The following is a 22121-nucleotide window of genomic DNA, read 5'->3' as shown; positions in this document are numbered from 1 at the left end:
CACACTGACCTGGTTTAGACGAGGCCTACAACTGTCCTGTGAAAGCAGCGTCCCAGGCAGAATGTGACTTTCAGATGCAGTTGAGGGTGTTCGTGCATGAATTCAGTGTACTTCACCAGTGTCCATGTAAGAAACGTCCGGACCTGTAGAGAATTTTTATGAGTTTTACTTGAGCCAAACTGACAATGCAGGCCAGGAAGCAAGATCTCAAATGCTCTGGAGATGAACAGTTTTGCAGCTTCTTTTATGCATTTGAAATTAAGGAGGGGACACAAGGACAATTGGAGAAAGCAAGGCAGGGATTGGATTCCAGCATAGTTAACAAAACTATATGCTCTCTTGAGGGTTGACACCCCCTTAGAGGGTTATTACTTCTGATATTTCACAAGTGTGTTAACCTAGACGCACAGGAACAATGGGCTGGGTTGGCTTAAAACCTTTCACTGAAGAACTTACAGGCCTGGGGTGTGACTAACCACCATGACCTGCCCAGATAGGAATTTATGATCAGATCACCTTTGAGGTTACTGTCCAAAGAACCCCTTTTATTCGTCCACACCAAGGTGCTTTGGAAGAGCCTTTGCCAGCAAATACGGCCCCGGGCTTCAGCGGGTGCGTTTTACCCAGAGCTTGGCATTGGCCAGTTAAAGATGGCCCCCTCTCCTGCCTGACAGACCCTCATATTGTATGTTGTGGTAGAAATCCTGCAAGTACTATCCATGTTCTGCATGGCGGGGGGGGGTGGTGGTCCCATTCCAGCCCCCAGTTCATTTTTATCCAGGTGAGGGCAACCTTCTGTGCTCTGGCTGGAATCTCTCCTGGGGGGTCGGGGTGGCAGGGGCAGTTCTTGGATTCAGGAGGGTAGCTGTAAGCTGGGGGCTGAGGTTGGTTGTGGGTGGGTCTGCTTATCTGAATTTGCAAAGAGGAGTTCCTCTGAACTTGTCACCCCAGGGAACAGAATAGGGTAAGCATGGTGGCAAAGCTTCTGTTCCTCCTTTCTCTTTCCCTTCCAGCTCTTCTTTCCCAGGAAGTCCTATCCTTCACACACACACCCCTCCACTCTCTCCTCACTTGAGTCTTCCCTTTTATCGTTTTAAATCTATCTTCTTCTACTTATTCCAGCTTCCTGTTTCTGACTCCTAAATGGCCATCAAGTGTTAGCATCCATGGAATAAGCTAAGTTTTATGTTTCCTGTTCTTTGAAAAGTAGGTACGTGAGACTCGATTTTAGTGGAGGAAGGGGCGATACAAGTGTTCTCACCCAACCCTGCTCTTTACGTATTAGCGAACATCCTCAGAGGTGACTTGGCCCTAGACAGATAGCCAACAGCGGGACAGTGAGTATATTTCCTCTTTCCTCTTCTCTTAAAAAACAAAATAACGCCCTTGATGGGTAGCTCAGTTGGTTAGAGCGTCATCCTCATATGCCAAGGTTGGAGGTTCCATCTTTGGTCCGGGTGAGGAAACAGAAGGAAGCTAGGTAGACAGGGTTGGAACCTTAGGAGGTGGAAGTAAAACCAGGGAACTCAGCTGGTGGAAGTTACTAAGGCAACCCATTTGGGCGGGGAAAGAAGGGCGTGCTTGGGAGCTGTGAACTTTAAAGTGTTGCTAAGACAAGCAGCTTGCAGATAACCAACCACAAGGCAGTGAGGCATGATGTTATGAAGGCAGAATTATTTGAAGGAACCAATCAAAAGCTAGCAAGCATATATATATATAAAAGCACATGCTTTCTCTCCCCAGTGTGCTAGGTCCCAGGCTCCTGCAGAGGGGGAAGCTCCCCTGTGTCCACATGGCTGATGGCCATGTGGGACTCTACACGTGGACTAATAAACTTTAATTCACTTGGATGCTGAACTACACCCACCTGCAACATGGACCCGAAGCTCTGGACACTGGCTGCTGCTGGAACCCCAGCTGCACTTTTCCAGGACTGGCTTCTCTCAATTAACGTTGCTCCCGCTAACCATTTTTGTCCTCGAATCCATTCTTCGGTTTTTCAAGACAACAAATCCTGACTCAAAACACCCCACATTTTGGTTTCAAGAGCACGTACTGTTGCAGATAAGCGGCCAGGCGGCGGGGGAGAATTAATCAGCCGGGCACTCAGAGAAAATGAGAAAAGTTGCCTTTACTGCAGATTGCACTAGTGCCGTGACTCAGGGGAGTCAGTCTCCAAACCCTGAGTGATGGATGTGGACGAAGCTTTCCCTTTACACTCTTAGTTCCTCTGTCCCCAAAATATGGGTCAGGCTTCTGGATTCTTCGTGGGCTTCGCAGGCCCCCCACCCTCCCCGAGAGTTGGGATGGGGAAGTGAGACCACACCCAGAGGCTTGCCAGTACTGGCACCAGCCCCTCTGGGGATTGTATATGGTTTATGGTTTATGGCCTCTGTAAAATGGGAGTATTCCAGGAAACAGGTTTCACAAGGCAGGACAGGCATCACAGATAAGGAATTTTATAAGAATGGAGTTTATTGGCAAGCAAGAGCGTACGTTTATCGGCAAGCAAGGGTGTACGTCAGAAGGCAGGTTACTGGCATGGATTCAGATAGCTAGCCCCCCAAATGGCTTATTTTCTCCTTCAATACAAGAAGTAATCAATGAATACATAAATAAATGAAACAACAAATCAATGTTTCTCTTTCTCTCTCCCTCCCCCCTCCCTCCCTCCCTTCCTCTCTCTTGCTAAATAAATTGGGAAAAAGAAAAGGAAATAACAATGGATCATTTGTTCTGTTGCTCCCGCTGCCACCCCCGTGGTGGTGGGAGGGACAGTCATTTGATTTCATTTATCTCCTTCCTCAACATACACACAGTGATTCTTGTTTGAAGAAGGATCCGTATCCCTGTTCTCCATGTGCCGGGCATACTGTAGACACTCCATACACACCCAGTAGTTGTGATATCTGCGTCCCTAGAAAGGTTCTGTCTTCACGTCTGCCTCTTGTTAGGACCCACTCCATTTGGATTAGCTTTTCTGTGGGGATCTAGGTGCAGGCCACTGGTCAGTGCATCCATTCATTCATTCATTCCTTCATCAGTTCATTCAACAAGTATTTCTAAGTGCTTTTTACGTGGTAGGCGCTGTTCTAGGTCCCTTCTCTAGGAATCTTCTAGTGGGGAGAACAGACAGTAGGCACATATGTATGAGTAGCAGTGAGTGCTCGGAAGTAAAGAAGGGAAGTGAGGAACAGGGCTTGCGGGGTTGGGATGCCGTTTTACAGAGGGTGGTCAAGGAAGGTGACTTTTCAACAAAGACCAAAATAAAAATGCTGACAGAGGCAAAGGAAACAGGTGGAGGCCTGAGATGGGAAGGGGGGATGTTGGTGTGAGGAGCAGTAGGAAGGAAGCCTGCTAGGCTGAAGTGGAGTGAGGAGGAAGAGAGTGTAAGAAAGGTGGGGAGGGGAGATGGCTCTGGATTTGACCCTGCACCGGTTGCCGCCATCTTAACATCTTTGCCACTTCGGTGAAATCTTAGCAATACCATCTGTAGTTCTGGGCGTGGTCTAGTTTTGGAGAATGTGTTTTATTCCGAGGACTCAGGATTAATTGTCTTAACACTTAAAAAAAAAATTGATTTGAGAGAGGAAGGGAGGGAGAGAGAAACATCGATGTGAGAGAGATACATCTATGGGTTGCTGCTTGTGCACACCCTGACCAGGTATCAAACTCGTGAGCCACACTGGTCAGGGTGCCTTAACACTTTTAAACATGTGAAAAGCAGGCAGCTGAATGTTAGTAATGGTGTATTCTCAACATTAGAGGAATACTGGTTGATTACAAGTAAATTAAACAGTATACCTCAGAATCATTGAAGTGCTTCTTGCATCTTGGTTGGTGGCCAAAATTAGTGGAACGTAGACTGTGCGTTCACAGAGCAACACTCTTATTTCTAGTTGCAGGAAACAGGTCCTCATAATGTTGCATGGTAGGTAGGACCTGAAAAATCTTTAGGCTAAAATCTTGTAAGTACAGCTGCGAGAAGCTGGCTGGAGAGCAGGGTTACTCAAAGTGCTGCACCCACGTAACTCTGGGGGAAACCTGCTCACATTGCTCATTTCGTGTCCTTACCTGGTCCTACTAGGTGGGAGATTCTGAGGATGAGGTCTGGGAATCTGAATACATCACAGCCTCCTCCAGTGATTCTTGTGTGTGGTCAGACTGGAGAATCACTGGCTGAGACCTCCGCGGAGGCGTTGGTAGGTGAATAAGGTATCAGAACTGACTGGGTGTGGTCTCAGCCAGTGCTCTGGCCAGCACTTGATGATTTTGATATCATGGGTGAAATTCCACAATCTTAAAAGATGAATGAGACACTGCCTACTCAGTGGAAACAGGGAGAAACAGGTCCCTTCCCCCGGCCCCCGTAGGTGGTGGAAGTGGAATGGGATAAAGGGGCTCTGCTTGAGTTGCATGGATCCAGGAATGTTGTTGTCCTTCCACCCACTGCACACCTGTGAACTCTACCTGGCAGGTGGCGTGTGAATGCAGGCCTGTGCGTGTCTGTTGGCTCCTGGTTAGATACTGAAGCTCAGGTATCATCAAGTTTTAACCCACAGTCTTTGGTTTTCAGTTTTTGCATTAAGTTTAATTACCTTTGTTAACCTATAAGTAGAAGGCCAAAATGAGAGGCAACAAGCGTTCATTTGAGATCCAAAGGAATACGCACTCCCGAAGTGCTGATTCAGGCAGAAACCCAAATAGTGTTTTGATTAGGTGATGGCAAGAGGTATTTATGAGAAAGGGAAGGGGAATAATTAAAAGAATAGAAAGAAGGAATTTCTGTAGGTGTAGATTAGCTAGCTTAGTGATGCTAATTCTAAAGAATGTCTTTGATCTTTAGTCCCTTAGTCAAAACAGTAGTTTGAAATACCGTGCTGCTTTAGGCCCAGTCCGAAGGTTATTTTGCCTAATTTTAACATTCTAAGATTTGAGGCAGTTTCTCTGGGATGGCAGCTCTGACTCCATTTTTAAAGTGGCTCTGTTTCTGTTATTTTTTCACACTTTTAATACTTAAAAAATACGGCAATGTTGGGATTTTAATATATACAACTAGTAGCCCGTTTGCACGAAGATTCGTGCAATAGACCTTCATTCACCTGGCTGCCTGCACCAGTTTTCTGCCGGCACCAGGGACCCAGGCCTTGGCTGTGGCCACCGCCTTCTGCCTTTTTCAGGGTCGGGGCTTGGCCCCGGGTGGTGGCCTGGGCTCGGCCGCACCCAACATCCCTGCTAAGGATCGCAGGAGCCGACCCCCAGTGGTTTCCTGCGATCGGTGCAGGCTGCCCGCTGGTGCCCAAGGCTGGGAAAGCCTCCGCCCAAGGCTTTCCCAGCCTTGGGCTCCGCCACACCCCAACGTCCCTGCAACGGTTTCCTGGTGGGCGTGGTTGGTGGACGTGGCTTGGTTGGTGGGCGTGGCTTGGGCGTAGCGAAGGTGCGGTCAATTTGCATATTTGTCTATTATAAGGTAAGATAGAGGCCTGGTGCATGAAATTCGTGCACGGGTAGGGTCTCTAGGCCTGGCCAGCTATCAGGGCTGATTGGGGTCTTCTGGCTGCTGCCTTCCTTCATTCTCCCCCCCCCCCCCCAGTGGTCAGCACACATCATAGCGATCCATCGAAACCCCGGTCTCCTGGTCAAACTCTCGAGGGGACACTTTGCATATTAGCCTTTTATATATATAGATGACTTTATCCCAATGGGTCAAGTCAGGGTGATTTCGCCCCCTAGGGGACATTTGTCAATATCTGGAAACACTTTTGATTGTCACAACTGGGAGAGATGGGGAGGACCAGAGATTCTAGTGGTATCCCATGGACAGAGGTCAGGGATGTTGCTAAACATCCTACAATGCACAGATGAACTCCTACAATGATCTATACCTTGGCATGCCTTCATTATTAAAAGCAAAACAAACAAAAAATCCCTTCACATATATGTATACCCACCTGTTCTAAGACCTACCTTTCCTAAGCACCCACAGGTGGAAGGCATGGCCTGGCCTTGGAGGTGGATGGCTGTGGGTTGGAATTCTCAGCTCCTTAGTCGTGTGTGGCCTTTGGCAGGTTAAGTGCAGCTAGCAAGCCAATGAAGTAGTTGTTTTCAAGGCTTAGTGATACCATGTGTAGGCTTATTCCTCCCCCAAATGTTAATGCCATGCCTACCCTTGCACTAGTAAGGGTGTGTACAGTGAATTTGGCAATTCATCGTGTACCGCTTTGTGGTGTCTACTCTACTCTTGTCTTGAATGGTTAATTCTTTTTTGTGTATGTTAAAACATATTGATTTCAGAGAGAAGGCAAAGGGAGAGGGAAATAGAAATATCAGTGATGAGAGAGAGTCATTGATTGGCTGCCTCCTGCACATACACGCCCCCCACCCCCGCCACTGGGAATTGAGCCCACAACCCAGGCATGTACCCTGACCAGAATCGAACCTCCTGGTTCATAGGTTGATAATCAACCACTGAGCCACACCGGTTGGGCATTGAATAGTTAATTCTTAATTTTGAAAATGTTAGTGCTAGTGCTACACATGGACTGGAAGGCGGGGCCTCGCCCTTACCCGTCTTCATCGGGCCTTGATAAGAATTGTGTCTTCTTCAGGCGTGCAAGCATCTAAGAAGAACCAGTTACATTTTTATGTGCAAGTGGAAATACGTAATTCTGAACCCCAGGTCTCTTCTGCTTAAAGATGGTTAGTGAAGCAATGGTGTGGAGGCTCTCACCCTGGCAGTCTGAGTGGAAGAGGCTCCAATGTATGATTCCTGAGACGCTAGCTTCGTGTAGCCAGGCTTTAGGGACTATGACATATTCCATATGGTTTGTACCATAATTTACCCACAGATTCTTTCTTGTAGGGTATTTTAGATGTTTCAGTAGAGCACATGCTTTATTCTTCGCTATTATAATTTCCCTTAACATTCAACTTCAGTTTTAATCTTAAATATAATTGAGAAAATACATTTTAGGGACTTGGGGGGTGGGTATCCTATCTGATGACAGGCAATAGGCGTACAATACACATTCCATTCAATGGGAAATGTTTCTTAAGGGTCTGATATGTGCCGCACCCTGTCCTAGACGTTGGAGATCCAAAGACGAACAAAGTTCTGGCCCGGCAGCTCAGCCACCAGGTGCTTGTGAAAAGATAGAGGAGACCTAAAATGTTAACAGAAAATCCAGTTCACTGTGGTACACAGATAGCGAGCGAGTGCCCAGAGACAGCTGTGGTATAGAAAAATGGTCTTCACAGAGGAAGGTGTTTAAGGATGAAAAGTAGTTCACCAGGCAGATGGTTGAAGGGATTCCCACTGGGACTGCAGGTCATGTGCCAGGGCACGGAGGCAATACTCGGGCACGTCCAGGATTCCGACGGTAACTTTGAGGCTAGAGTGTGACAGACAGGTTTGTCACCTCGAGTCCTAGGACCTGAGATGAGGTGGAAACTACCAACTGGATAATGTATTTCAGAAAGACGGCTTTGAGGGGACAACATTGAGGTGGGGAGCCAGGTAAGTGACCTCCACTAGGGGAATGTCAGTGGGCATAGGACGTCCAAGCAGGTATGATTGAGAGGCCCTGGGGATTAACTGGGGCTGGGAATGAAAGAGGGAAGTCTGGGGTTAACCTGCAGGTTTTTGGCGTGGATGGCTGATGGGAAGGTGCAGCGAGGGATAGAGGAAGATGCCAGGTGCTGCATGGTCTGAGATGAAGATAGTAGGCAGGGCGATAGAGACACAGGTCTGAGCTGGGATGAGGGGTCTGCCTAGAGATATGGATTCGGAGGTGCACTCCCTGGAGGAGGAGCATGAAAGGCAAGTGATTAAATCCTTAGTGAATAGTGCGGGACAAAGAGAACATCGTGCTGAGGATGGAAACCGGGACCCTGTAGTCATGAGATGCGCGTGTGGGAGTTGAAGATTGTGGGTCGTGAAGGAAGCGTGTCCCAGGCATCCCAGGCGTGGTGCGCAGACGACATGAAGGAAGACAGGACTCAGGCCATCAGCGCTGACGCTGAGGAGAAGAGGCCGGTGGAGGAAGCCCAACGTTTAGAAAGGGGTTAGCGGGGAGAGAGGATGCTGACCGAGACCTGACCTGGGCCGAGTGCATGAGCGGCTTGGGAGGAGGCTGCCTCTCCAGAGAGACCCCGGAAAGGAAATGGAGTGGGCTGGAGAGAGGACCCTGCCACGGGGCCAGAGCCACGCCTGTGGCCAGCAGTGAGGGTAACTGCAGAGCGGCAAGTGCCTTCAAGCCCTGTCAGATGTGTTGGAAAAAACAGAGCTGGGCGCTGCCTGTAACTTCCCTTTCTGTACGGTAATAGCCACAGCCACCGCTTAGGCAGAGCTGGTTATGCGCCACCACTGCTCCCCATAGTCCATCCTCGGCGGTAGGTAATGTTACACCCATGGCACAGACGAGGAAACTGAGCTGCAAGAGTCAGTCACTTGCTCAGCGCTTCACAGCTGGTAGGTGGAGGAGCCGAGCCCAGTGTCAGGCTACAGATCCTGCACTCTCCTGAGATCATCTCCAGCGTGATCAAGGAACACAAAACAAACCCCAAAACCCACAACTTCTTTTAGCATGTTATATGGCAGTGATGGTGAGAAGAGGGTGGTGTTCAGGACTGTAGACCCTCCTGTCACCCCCAGAGCCCCTCCTTTCCTTGCTCGAGTCACTTCCTGAAAGTGCAGAGGAGGATCACCTGATGTACCAGTCATGCCCAGCAGGAAACCAGAAACCACACAGACACTTAGGGCAGAGAGGGCTCTCCTGCGGGGCATTGATGACACAGACGCTGGCAGGCCTGCAGCCGCCAAAGTGAGAAGGAAGTGTTAGCCCCGACCGAAAAGCTGCCGCCACCCTGGGCTGCCGCGCACATGTATCAGAGAACTCCTGGACGTGCCTTGACGTGTGTCCAGTAGGAACCTAGGGTGCCAGGTGCCCACCCCCCCTGCTGGAGTCGCAGGTTCAGCCTCCTCGCCCGCTACTGTGGCCGCCCCATCAGAAGCGCCACCAAGTCCGGGGAGTGGAAAGGCTGCTTCTTTCCTCTTGTCGTCCAGTCTTCCTCCAGGATGTCCGTGCCACAGCACAGCTTCACAGCAGCCAGCTGGCCAGCGAGGGTCTGGGACATGTCGTTTACAGGTTTACAGCCTGAGGGGCGGAGGAGAGAGCCAAGAGCACCACCGTAGGCAGAAGTGGAGACCGGGTTCTTTCTGGAACCACGTCAGCCTTGCTCTCTGGAGCTCCACTTGGCTGACCGTGTATGTCAGCAACCACAACGTTGCGGTGTTTAACAACCTTCCAGGGTCTCAGTTGTTCTAACTTCTCATTTAAGAATTCAGTAGGGCCCTACCCCGTTTGGCTCAGTGGATAGAGTGTCGGCCTGCGGACTCAAGGGTCCCAGGTTCGATTCCGGTCAAGGGCATGTACCTTAGTTGCAGACACATCCCGAGTGGGGTGGGGTGCAGGAGGCAGCTGATTGATGTTTCTCTCTCATCGATGTTTCTAACTCTCTCTCCCTCTCCCTTCCTCTCTGTAAAAAATCGATAAAATATATATATTTAAAAAAAATAAAAAGAATTCAGTAGGTTCTTCAGCAAGGGTTTACTAGTGAAGTCCTGGGCACCATTTTTCTGAAACTGCTCAAGTAGAATCATACATACCTTTGAAAATTCTTACCCTCTAGTGCTACACAGAATTGGTGTTGAGGGAGAGGTTGTTTATACTAATAAAAAATTAAATACTTGAATGTCAGTTTGATAATTTTTCCCCCCAAACAAAATGGCACAACCCTAATGGGGAAAGTGAAGTGAATAATGAGATAGAACTTCCTCCTGGCTGAGAGACTAAGTATAGTAAGGACATTTCTTAAATTGATATGTAAATTTATCATAGCAATAGGTGCCTATATTAGTTGAGATCTGACACTGCATTTAACTAACAATCGCTTAAACAAGACAGAAGTTTATTTCTCCATCATGTCACAGTCCGGAGGCAGGCAGTCCAGGGTGGAATGGCGGCTCTGCCGTTGGGATTGTCCAGGGACCCAGGCCCCTTCTCTCTTGTTGCTCCACTAACTCTCTCCCTCTCCCTCCCCCTCCTCCTCCCCTCCTCCTTCCCCTCTAAAAAGAAGAATAAAAAAAATTTTTTTTAAGTATAAGAGCTCTAGTCGGTTTCTCAGTAGTTAGAGCGTCGGCCCACTGACTGAAGGGTTGCAGTTCGATTCCTGGTCAAGGGCACGTACCTGCAGCAGGCAAACAGTCTGTGTGCCTCTCTCATATAGATGTTTCTCTCTCCCCCTTCTCCCTCCCTTCCACTCTCTCTCTCAAAATCAATGGGGGCGGGGTGGGGGAGGATCTTCTGGTGAGGATTTTAAAAAAAGTAGGAGAGTATTGAGATTTATATGAGCCCATGTACCCATCGCCCAGCTTCAACAGTTATCAGTGTAAAGCTAGTCTTGTGTCATTTGTTTCCCCACCACATACTTATCCCCTTCCTGACTTTTTTGAAGCAAATCTCATTTCTGTTCTTTTATCTATAAACTAGAGGCCCGGTGCACGAAATTCATGCAAGGGGCTCGGCCCTCGCAGCCACAGTGGCTGCCCTCCACCCTTGCAACCCCGGCTTCGCCTTGAAGGTCATCCGGAAGGTCGTTCGGCTGTCCAGTCTAATTAGCATATTACGCTTTTATTATTATAGATATTTCCACATGTATCTCTAAAAGGTAAAGGCTTGTTTAAAAAAATTAGACTTTTTATTTTGGGATAATTGTAGATGCACATGCAATTGTAAGAAATAATACAGTGAGATCCTGTGTAATATTTTTTTTCCAATTAATCCTCACCCGAGGATATTTTTCTATTAATTTTTAGGGAGAGTGGAAGAGAGAGGGAAACATCGATGTGAGATAAACACATTGATTGATTGCCTTCTGCACGAACCCCAACCAGGGGAGGAGCCTACAACCAAGGTATGTGCCCTTGACAGGAATTGAACCCGGGACCCTTTGGTCTGGAGGCCGATGCTCTATCCACTTAGCCAAACCAGCTAGGGCTTTTTTTTTTTTTAGGTCCTGTGTAATCTTTACTCAGTTTTCCCCAATGGTAGCATCTTGCAAAACCATAGTACATATCACAACTGGGATACAGGCAAAGTTACAGAACATTTTCATCACCACAAGGTTCCTTCATGTTGCTTTTTTGTAGCCGTACCCACCATTCCTTATATGACTCCTGACAACCACTAATCTGTTCTCCATTTCTATAATTTTGTCATTTCAAGAACGTTGTATAAATGTAATCGTACAATATGTAACCTCTTAGTCTTTGGCTTAGCATAATTCTTTCCAGATTCATCCAAGTTGTTGCATGTATTAGTAGTTCACTCCTTTTATGACTGAGTAGCAGTCCTTGGTATGGATGTACCCCATAAAGGCTCTTTAAAAATACCATTCACCTAAATGGTCCCTCTTTTTCCTCCTCCTGCTCTCTTCCTCCCTCTTCACAGCAATGCCAAGCGAGTATCACTGTGCGAAACAGAGAAACGATTGCTCAAGACCCTCCCTGCAATGGTACACCCGAGCTCAGAACAAGATGCGAAGACCCAACTTGTTGTTAAAAGACATTTTCAAGTAAGTATGAGCCCTTGGGCCAAAAGATCCCCCAATTTGGGTCAACTGTGTAGAATTGGGAATACCGTTCAATAAGAGCCCTAACGATGACTCTTATTCTTGATCACACTTGGTCAAAGGATCACTTAAAGGCACATTCATTAGCGCGTCCGTGCGGGTGCCCTGGGTTCGTGCATCAGACTGCACTTGGTGAGGGCAGTGCCCCGCCAGGGGCCCTCAGGCTCTGCACCTGAGCTCGGATGCCCACGAGGGCAGCTCTGACCGTGCACAGCTCTTCCTGCTGTTATATAACAAAAGAGGGCTTTTTCCCTTAGCTATTTAAGTTAATCTAAAATATGATTAATTAAAGGCCCCTAAAGGCATTTGAATAACATTAAATATTGAATGCTAAAAAGGATGACAGGTGTCTCAACCAGGTCACCTTTACATCCTAGTAAGTGTTAGAATTGTTAAAGGAGGAACTTGTTAGTTTTATATGGTACCAGCTGAACTAAGTTGAAAATTACCCCTTTTTCATGTCTAAATGTACTAACAGAGCTCTGAAATCTGGTTTCACATCTCACTTTACTAATTTAGAAGGCATAGATTTAAAAAGGTGAGAAAAGGAAATGTATATCCATAAACACTTATATCACTTTCCATCTCCTTTTAGTCGTTAACCAATATTTATTGAGGCCTGCACATGCCTGGCACTGTGTTGGGTGCAGGCCACATGGCAGCAAATAGAATAGACTAGATATGTACCCCATGCTCCTCACAGTGTGAGCAAGACAGACTCATGACCAGGAGTTACAGTACCGGGGGGTCAGGGCTGTAGACACTGGGCCTGCTTTTAACACATTTTCCCCTTCCTTTAAAAACAAAACAAAAAAAACCCATCAAGCCTGGAGGTCATGGCATGATTCCCTGTCAGGGCACATACCCCAGTTGTAGGCTTGATCCCCAGTAGGGGACATGCAGGAGGCAGCTGATCAATGGTTCTCTCTCATCATTGATGTTTCTATCTCTCGATTCCTTCCTCTCTGAAATCAATAAAAATATGTTTGAGAGAGAGAGAGAGAGAGAGAGACAGAGAGAGACCTACTCAGAACCTCACTGTCAATAAAAAATCTATTACTTGATTAAGTCCAGTAACCTGGACTTAACAAAGTCCAGATAAATGACTAATTTATCTTCTCAGGGAATAAGTAGTGTCTTAAGGGGTCACCCTGAGGTCACCTGTAAAGACAATACTTTGACGCTGCATAGCAGACAAACTGAATTTGGGTTAGGTTTTCACTTACTTCCCATGATCACGCTTGATTGTCATGTGACTGCATCATTATAACTAATTGATTTTTCTTTTCTAGGTGCATACTTCTTGTGTTTGGAGTGTGGATCCTTTATATCCTCAAGTTAAATTATACTACTGAAGAATGTGATATGAAAAAAGTGCATTATGTGGATCCTGACCGCATCAAGGTTAGATATCCCACTGGTGTGGTTTAAATGAAAACATTTCCAAACATACATTTAAACAGTAGTATCATCTCTAACATATTGTAAGTAAATGTTCATTAAAATTATAAATAGAGGTGGAAACACTTAGCACTTAGTCTTAGCACTCTAAAACCAGAATCAGGGACAACCCAGCCTAAAAAACAACCCCTAGCCCACAGCATTCTTCTGTGACTGAGGTCACGGGGTCGGGGGAATTCCACTCACTGAACTCTAGGACACCTGTCATGTGGTTAACATGCCCCAGTGCTGTCAGTGTCATGTTCTTAAAACAGAATGGGAAGAATTTATTTTAGTATCTTCTGTCATTCCTGCATTTCATCTTCCTTTTTAATGATTTCACATTGTATTTCAAGATTTTTTCTTAAATTTACATTTATTTTTCTAAGTCAGTTGACCTACTAAATGCTCATTTCACTGATTATTTGAGTGCTTAAATTATCCAGTAACGTCCAGCCTTGGATGAAAGAAGAGATGATTTTAAGTAAGGTAGCGTGATGATAACCAAGCATATATGGGTGCTTTTCATGTGGTATTTAGTTTTGTGACTGGGAGATTTCCCTGTATTCTCCCCAGTTTACACATAAGGCCTGGGAGGTTAAGCTGCTTGCCCAAGTTCACATCTAGTTTAGTTAACTCATCTAGTTTAGTGTGCACTGTGTAACTTGTAAAAGTGCGTTAGTCGTGTAAACTCATTTAACCCTCGGAACAGCCCTGGGATGTAGGCACTGTTATTAATCTCATCTCCCAGCTGAGGAAGTGGGGACAGGAGACTGTCACCTGTGCACGGTTACCATGGCGAGTAAGGGGTGGAGTCGGGGCTTGGACCCAGCAGTGTCGTTTCAGAGTCTGAGCTCCTGATGACCCTGCACTCTGCCTGGGTAGGGAGTCTGTCCAGGAGAAGAAGCCAGAAGAGGTGGACAGTGCGATGCAGAGAGGAGAGAGCTGAAGTTCCTGACCTAGAATCAAATGTAAATGCCACTTAGGAACAAGGTGACCTTGGGCAGGGTACTTGTTTTGAGACCCAGTGTTCTTAGCTATGCAATGTAGATAACAGCATCTGTGTAGTAGGGTGGTCGTCCAAGTTGAGTTGGATAATATCCACACGTTCCTTTTCTAATCCTGATTTTTCTTCACATGGTTCTGATTTAATCTGTCTATCCTGAGTGCCTCAAACTCTTAGTGATATAGACACCGAAGTAAATGGAGAGAGTGTAGTTAAACACACAGTTTGGCCTATGCAGACACTGTGTCTCAGGGGTCTTGCTGATCACGGAGCCTTCCTGTCCTCGCCGCTTCTGCCCTCCGCCGTTCGCTGACTCAGCATTTCATCAGCATTAGCACGTGTGCTTCGCTGGAGCAGGATGTGTCCAGTAGCCACTGCTCGGGCCTTCCCTCTCCTCCCGATCTGGCTGGCTTTCAGACATCCCCAAGTCCCTTTCCACTCCAAGGCCCTTCACAGCTCTCTTGGATAGTTTTCAGACGTCCGGTCTCTGTCTCCTGGGAAAGGCCTAAATGCTCATATCTGCGAGCGCTTCCCTTTCTGTGAGCTGCACTCTCCACATTCTCTGTGCATCCTTCTGCACACTGTGGACCAGCTGCAAAGGTAATTGCTCTTGAGTAGGGATCAGCTGAGAAAGGTGAGCTCTCTTGTGCCAGGGTTGAGCACACCATTTCATAAGTACAAGATGGGGAAGATGCCTGTGGTGTAGGGACACGTGGGGTGAAAATCAGCATGGTGGTTTTAGTGCCAGGCCAGCACCATCTGCACCGACATGTGCCGTGGCTGCCTACAGCCGTTTCCCGTAAGCTACCGTGATAGACCGGGAGGGTCTGCTTGTCCCTGCGGGGTGCAGATGAGTGCTCTGAACATTATGGCCGTCACTCTCTAAGACTCCCCCCAGGAATCTTAGTAACGTCTGCGAATGACCAGAGAAGAGACTCGAGACCATGTCCCTGAGGAACCTCGGAAGGGATGGGGACCTGAGGAGAGAAGACCTGGTACAGGCCACATAGCAGCTACGCTCAGCAGCCAGAGTCCTGGGCCATGGAAGGTCGCCCCCCCTGGGTGGCCTTAGTGTCAGTGATGCAGACCAGGCGATGGCGGCCAAGCTGAAAGGAAGGGTCTGGCGGTCCCAGGCGTCCAGAGGTGGAATAAATGGGCCACCTTTGTGGCAAGTCTCTGGAGGTCTCTAAGCAAAGCCAGGATTACTGTTGCGGAGGTTCGGTAGGTAGAACTCAGGTATCAGGCAGCGGGTGGCTCAGGGACCTTTTAGGTTCTTTCTCGCCCTGAGACCCTGTGGTTCTCGACGGTACCAGCACCTGGCTGCAGCGCGTGGGCCGGTTTCGGGGCTTGGGGCTTTCCCTGGCCTGGGTGCAGGTGCATGGCACCACTAGTGCCCAGCTCAGTGACCTCCCCGCTGGACTTCAGCGGTGCTTGAAGCTCCTCTGAAACTTGCCACTCTCCACCTGGTATTATAATAATTTATGTAAGCCTTTCGTTGTCCCACCTAAAGTATAAGTTATTTGAGAACGGAGATGGTGTTTATAAAAATACATAGTTTCTGGGACTTCAGGAAAAGGAATCATGACCTAAGATTGCCCTTTGGAACTCCGTGCTCTCACCCATTGCCCCAGATTGATGTCTCCTTGTTCCAACTTTTCTTTCTTTTTAATGGGGCTCAGACCAGGAGTCCATGGGTCTCCAGGACCTTTGTGTATCTGTCAGTTCCCCTTCACATTCTTTTGGGCCCGTTTCTGTAGCCTCATGAGCTGCTTTTCCTCCTGGCCATGGGTCTTGGCCTTCTCCCTCTTCTCCTCCAGCGCAGCTGTGACCGCCAGCCTCATGAGCCAGGCGCCCTAGGCAGGCAGCCTTCTGTGTGGGCTTCAGAAGCACAACATTGAGGGCAGCGGGAACCACCATTCGCTTTTACTTGTAGGTGGCGGGATCCCGTCAATCCCCTTGAGGCTCTCCAGGGCGGGCTGGCCTGCTTGGTCTTGCAGAGTAGCAGGCCCCACACAGTCTTGGTCTGATGGAAGATGTGGCTGGGGCTCGGAAGTGGCAGGGCCAGGTACTTCAACTGGTTTCTGTAGAAATTGCCAGAAATGTTGATGCCCTCACAGTGCACAACCACCACCTTCTGGACCAGCAGTACCTGCCTGGTCATGGTGGCCACCAGGTGCCATCAAGCTCAGGACCTGCCTCTGCCATCTTCAGCAGCCACTTGGGAAAGTTCCTTAGCTGCTATTCTGCATGCAGGCACGCCCCACTAATCTAATGTGTGGATGTACACTCTTCTTCTTCTTATTGATTTGACACAGAGAGAGAATGAGAGAAACATCAATGTGAGAGAGAAACGTTAATTGGTTGCCTCCCATGCGCATTGACTGGAATCAAACTCGCAACCTAGGTATGTACCCTCACTGGGAATCGAACCCACAACCTTTTAGTGTATGGGAGGATGCGCCAACCAGCTGAGCCACCAGGCCAGGGCATCACTGTGGTATTTTGACTATTTATTTGTCTTCCTCACTGTCCAACAAACAAGCCCTTGAGAGATAGGGATTGTGTGCTAACGTTTTACACTAATTAATATGTACTTATCTATATTAAACTCCAGAGGGAGAGGGAGATATTCCTTAAACCACAGTTTGTTTTCTCATCTTTGAATTCCAAGTTGTACAGAAAATCCACAGTTAAAAAGCAGGAAATTTCAGGAATGTATATTAAGTTTAAAATTCCTTGGAGGAGTAGGACAGATACTTCCTGTTCCACTCTCCATGTCTACCAATAGACAGGAAACAGAAAAAGCCCCCCTTCACCTTCCCCCTGAAACATGGAATATGAGTCCTCCATTTAGGCTAATGGGGCCAACGTTTACTACTGGGCCAATAACAGACTCTGATAGCTGCCAGTACCCTGCCCTGATTGGCTCCAGTGAGGGTTCCTGGCCAATCACTGACGAGGAGGATGGAGGTACCTGATGGGCAGGGCCAGCCTCCCAAGCCCACTGCCTGGGTAGAGGAAGGGTGAACACAACTGTGGTTCCCTAGAGAAGGTGTGGAAACCCCCTAGGCAGCCCGCCGTGACCACCACATCAACCCAGTTCTCAAGATGATTTTTTTTACAACTACGAAAATAACACCCAAAATTCAGATAATACAGAAATGAATACAGTGGAAAGTCCCCTGTAATTTGTGGGGAAAGGGAGGCCTAGGAGGGCAGTTAAATAATTCACACATTGCCGAAACTGGTTTGGCTCAGTGGATAGAGCGTCAGCCTGCGGACTGTAAGGTCCCAGGTTCGATTCCGGTCAAGGGCATGTACCTTGGTTGCGGGCACATCCCCAGTGGGGGGTGTGCAGGAGGCGGCTGATTGATGTTTCTAACTCTCTATCCCTCTCCCTTCCTCTCTGTAAAAAAATCAATAAAATATATTAAAAATAATAATAATTCACACATTTGTGAAAGTCTCAGTTCAGAAATCAGTAACGTAAAAAGTAAAGCCACCCTGTAACCGTGGTGGAAAGAGGGGTGTCTTTTATTCTATTGAGATTTTTTTTTAATGTAGCTTTTTAGCATTGTTGACCCTGTTGAAATGCCACAATGGTCCTCACAGCTTGTCCTGCTTCATCCCACACAGAGGGAGCAAAAGGCAGGTGCCTCACAGGGCCTTCCAAATGAGAGGCAAGCAAGAGCTGGAAGTCGCTGAGGATTTGGGGTGGGAATAGCAGAATGTGAGACTGAAATGCGGTAGGTCCAGAGTGCAAGGCCTCAAATGCCACACTCTAAGCAGCTCCTAAATTTGATATGAAGTCATGCATCATTGAACGAAGAACAGAAACCCCAAAGAGAGGAAATGGTGGAGGAAGCTGGCTGGTGCGGCCATGGTATTCTCAATGGCTGGGAGATGGTGTTCAATAAGAACTCCCCACAAAGACAACCCTGCCTCCAGGCTCTTGGTGGAGTGAGTCCAAAGCGATTGGACAGATGTGAATGATGGTGGGTGTACATTAGCAGAAGAGGGTCTCCGAGCCATGAGGGTGGGGCACTGTTCACTCTGTTCATGACCTTCAGCAACTGAAAGTGTTGTGGGCCCCTGCTGCCCCTGTTGGCTGAGCATGTTCTGGTTGCACTGGGCCTGGCCTGCAGTCACAGAGGTGTGTGGTTATGGTGGTTGTGGGTTTTATATTTTCTATTTAAAGATGGGATGGCCCTCAGAATGCCACTTGTGGTTTTGTTTTGTTAGTTTTTGTTTTTTTTAAAGGCTGTTAGCAGTGGTCTCTGCAGGAATGCTCGGACACTTTGAAAGCATGGTTGAGAGGTGAAATTGCACTTTCCTCTTCAACATCGCCATCCCCCTCCCCTCTGGTAACCACCATACTGTCGTTTGATTGGAGAAAGACGCTGTGTGTATACAAGGGAATACTACTCAGCCATCTGAAGGAAGGAAACCCTGCCATTTGCAACAGTGTGGATGAACCTTGAGGGCATTATGCTAAGTGAAATAAGTCAAACAGAGAAAGACAACTGTGGTATGATCTCACTTATATGTGGGATATGAAACAAAAAGCAACATACTTTGATTTAAAAAAAAAAAAATACCCTGGTTTTCCCTGGCAAATCGTCAGGCATTGACATTTGCAACTACCAGTTGTCTCTTTATTCTTAATTGTGGGCAGCCAGCAAGTTCAGCCTGGAAGACGGTTTTTGTTGTTAACTTCATTGACTTTTAGAGAGAGAAAGGAAGGTGGGGGGAGAAGAAACATTGATTTGTATTCCACTTATTTAGGCATTCATTGGTTAATTCTTGTGTGTACCCTGACCGGGGATCGAACACACACCTCTGGTGTGTCAGGACAGTGCTCTAACTGAGCTATCTGGCCTGGACCCTGGAAAACTTAAAAACTGAAGCCCCCATTCCCACGCCTTGATGTGAGGGGCCTGGGAGATCCTGTGTCTCTGAGAGTCGCCCATTCTCTGCGAACCCCGGGTGCATGCAATCCAGACCCTTCCGCATCCTTTGGAGCTGTCTGCAGAGAGAAGAGGAGCCTTCCTCTCTGTCACAGCTTCTCCGCAAGGCGATCCTCTCCGAGAAAAGTGAGATTCTCCTCCAAGGCTTTAAAACTTGAAAGGAGGAGGAGAGAGGCTAGGAGTTCCTGGTTAGAAGAAATTGCCCCTAGGGGCTTTCTCAGAGCTGGTTGTGTGTCTTTGAAGGAGTTAAAACAGAAGAAAAAGAATTGCTGTTGCTTTCGGCATGTCTGGTGGCATTGGGAGCATTTATTTGCCAGGGGTTGATGATGGCACCCACTGTGACTGAGGCCAGGTCACGGTCGGAAGACAATGCTAAGCCTTGTGCTCTGCTCGCTGTCTAGAAAATTAAGTTTGAAGCCTGCAATGGAACTCGGCCAAAATGGAAATAGAATGAAAGTTCACTCTTTCCAAACGAAACTTCTAGAGAGAAAATGCGGCCGCCCAGCAGCTTCGAGCACAGGTAGCCTGAACACCCACCTCTCCTTCCAGTCACGCGTCAGTCACCCGCTTCTCTAGGTCTCCCGTGGCGCTCTGTCCCGGGAGGCTTGTAAAACCAGATGCTCATGATGTCATTCTGTCGTGAGGAACTAGACCTTTGTCCTCGAAAGATTGCTGTTTCTAACCTTCAGACCCAGAGGCTAGAGACAAGCTTGTCTAGTATGCGCAGCCCCTCTGCCCTGCCCCCTCTGGCTGGGCATTGAGGTCCTGCTGGGTAGCAAGTGGGGTCGGGGGCTGGCCCTCAGTTCTGGGGCTGCTCCGGGAGGGACCGGTTCCCCTCGGGCTTTCCCACTGACTGTTCATGAAGGTCTCGATTCGCGTTCAGACTCCTGTCCCCGGTGTTGGTGAGCTGCTGTCTGTAGAGGCTGCGGTGTTGGAGTTTGGGAGGTAATCATTAGCCCAGGCTCTGCCAGCTCTGCCCTATGGTTATACTACCTTGAGCCCACAAAGTGCCTGTACTAGCACCAGTCTTGCCAGGTGTCTCAGGCATCATGACATGACCTGAGACAGTGATCATGCGTAGTGTCTGCAGCCTCATCTGAGGCTCCAAGAATAACAGTTTCCCTTGTCAGAACCAGGGCCAGAGCCTCTCTCTCTCCCCCTCTCCCCTTCCTCTCTCTCTAAAAATCAATAAAACATATTTTAAAAGTGGGTGTTCTGCTATAAGATAGATATGTGTCTACAAAAATGTTCTTATAGCAGCTGCAGACAGAGTACCCATGTGGTGGTGGCCAGGCTGTGGGATGCGGAGCCAAGGGGCCACAGGGGGCGGGTGACCAGGGGGGCGGGGGTCTGTTCAAGAATGGGGTGGGGAGGGGGCCTTCACCAGCCACCCCTGGGACAGGGAAGTCTAAGGTGGAGAGAATGCTTGACTAGCAGGCTCCCTGAAGAGGGGAAGGCTGGAAACATTGTCCAAGGAAGATCTTAACAAGTTTGCCAAGAAGTAGATGATGCTAATACAGGAAGCTAAATCAAGATATACAGGTATTGGATCGAAAATACTCAACTTCATCACAATATCCTGTAATGATGGTTAAGAATTATGTTTTTAACTAGAAGCCCAGTGCATGATTTAATCATGCACATGTAAGCTGTCTGTCCGCTGGTCGGCAGCTCCGAAGTCCCTGGGCCCCTAGGGCGAGGCGGGGCGGGGGCGTGGTCCTCCTGCGGCCGGAGCCCAGGCCGGGGTCTTGCCTTTGCCTCCCGCCCAGGAAGGCTGGGGCCGCCGCCACGTGCTTCTGCGGCCCAACTGCCGCCAGACTCCTCCCCGGGGAGCCTCGCCACCCGCCCACCGCCCACCGCCTCCAAACCTCCAAAACGCAGGCCAGGCTCGCTGCCCCAGAGGCCTGTCTGTGCCGCAGCACAGCCATGGCGCAGACGCTGAGCTCATGTTGCCAGCGGCAACGCGAGCTCAGCGTCCTGCGGGCCCAATCACCACCCCAGCCACCCCAAGTCCCGCCCCCTGTGTCACCCGCTGGCCCAATCATGGGCGTAGCGGAGTGATGGTAATTTAAATATTACCTTTTTATTATGTAAGATAGTTCATTGGCTTGCTTAGTTTACCAGGGAATCCAGTAAAATCTTAGTGTAGTAGAACCTATTGTTATTTAACACTAACCATTTGCCGCTGATGTTTTTTCATTATCTCATATCTCTAAACTGCAATTACCTTTGGGTTATTAATATAAAGTCAGGGAGGAGGATTTTTAAAAAATATTTTTTTATTGAGTTTAGATAGGAATGAAGAGGGAGAGAGAGATAGAAACATCAATGATGAGAGAGAATCGTTGGTCGGCTGTTTCCTGCACGCCCCCTACTGGGGATCAAGCCTGCAATCCAGGGATGTGCCCTGACGGGGAATCGAACCCAGAACTCTTCAGTCCCCAGGCTGACGCTCTGTCCACTGAGCCAAACTGGCTAGGGCAAGGGAGGAGGATTTTTAAGAACAATTTGTTAAAGTTAAGCACATTTTGTATTAAAGACTTAAACATTAGACCTGAAACCATACAAATCCTAGAAGAAAACATAGGCAGTAAACTCTCTGACATTGCTCTTAGTAATATTTTGTTGGATTTGTCTCCTTGGGCAAGGGAAACAAAAGAAGAAATAAACACATGGGACTACATCAAACTAAAAAGCTTTTGCACAGCAAAGGAAACCCTCAACAAAGCCAAAAGATAACCTATCAAATGGGAGAAGATATTCACCAATGATATATCCAGGAAGGGGTTATTATCCAAAAGATATAAGGAACTCATACAATCTGATACCAACAAGACAAACAACCCGATTGAAAACATGGGCAGAGGGCCTGAGCAGACATTTCTCCCAAGAGGACATACAGGTGATGCTCGGTGTCACTAATCATCAGGGAAATACAAATTAACACCACAGTGAGATATCGCCTCATACCTGTCAGAATGACTCATCAATAAATCAATAAGCAACATGTTGGTGAA

General features: G+C 48.0%; 1 protein-coding gene across 4 annotated transcripts in view; it reads left to right on the top strand.

The window, feature by feature from the left end:
• Positions 1–22121, top strand: part of ST3GAL5 (ST3 beta-galactoside alpha-2,3-sialyltransferase 5) — a 49895-nt gene that overhangs the window by 10341 nt on the left and 17433 nt on the right. For 2 of the 4 annotated variants that reach the window (XM_079792428.1, XM_079792427.1), the window contains exons 2-4: positions 10877–10974; positions 11511–11634; positions 12984–13095. In XM_079792428.1, coding sequence (XP_079648554.1) covers positions 11513–11634; positions 12984–13095 — 234 coding nt within the window. In that variant the 5' untranslated portion in view covers positions 10877–10974; positions 11511–11512. The remainder of the gene's footprint in view (positions 1–10876; positions 10975–11510; positions 11635–12983; positions 13096–22121) is intronic. The other 2 variants (XM_079792426.1, XM_079792429.1) reach the window with 1 other exon arrangement.

The sequence above is a fragment of the Cnephaeus nilssonii genome, assembly GCF_951640355.1.
Source record: "Cnephaeus nilssonii genome assembly, chromosome: 15".
Classification (NCBI taxonomy): domain Eukaryota; kingdom Metazoa; phylum Chordata; class Mammalia; order Chiroptera; family Vespertilionidae; genus Cnephaeus; species Cnephaeus nilssonii.
Note: the sequence above shows the minus strand (reverse complement) of the source record. Positions and strands in the feature narration are given on the sequence as shown.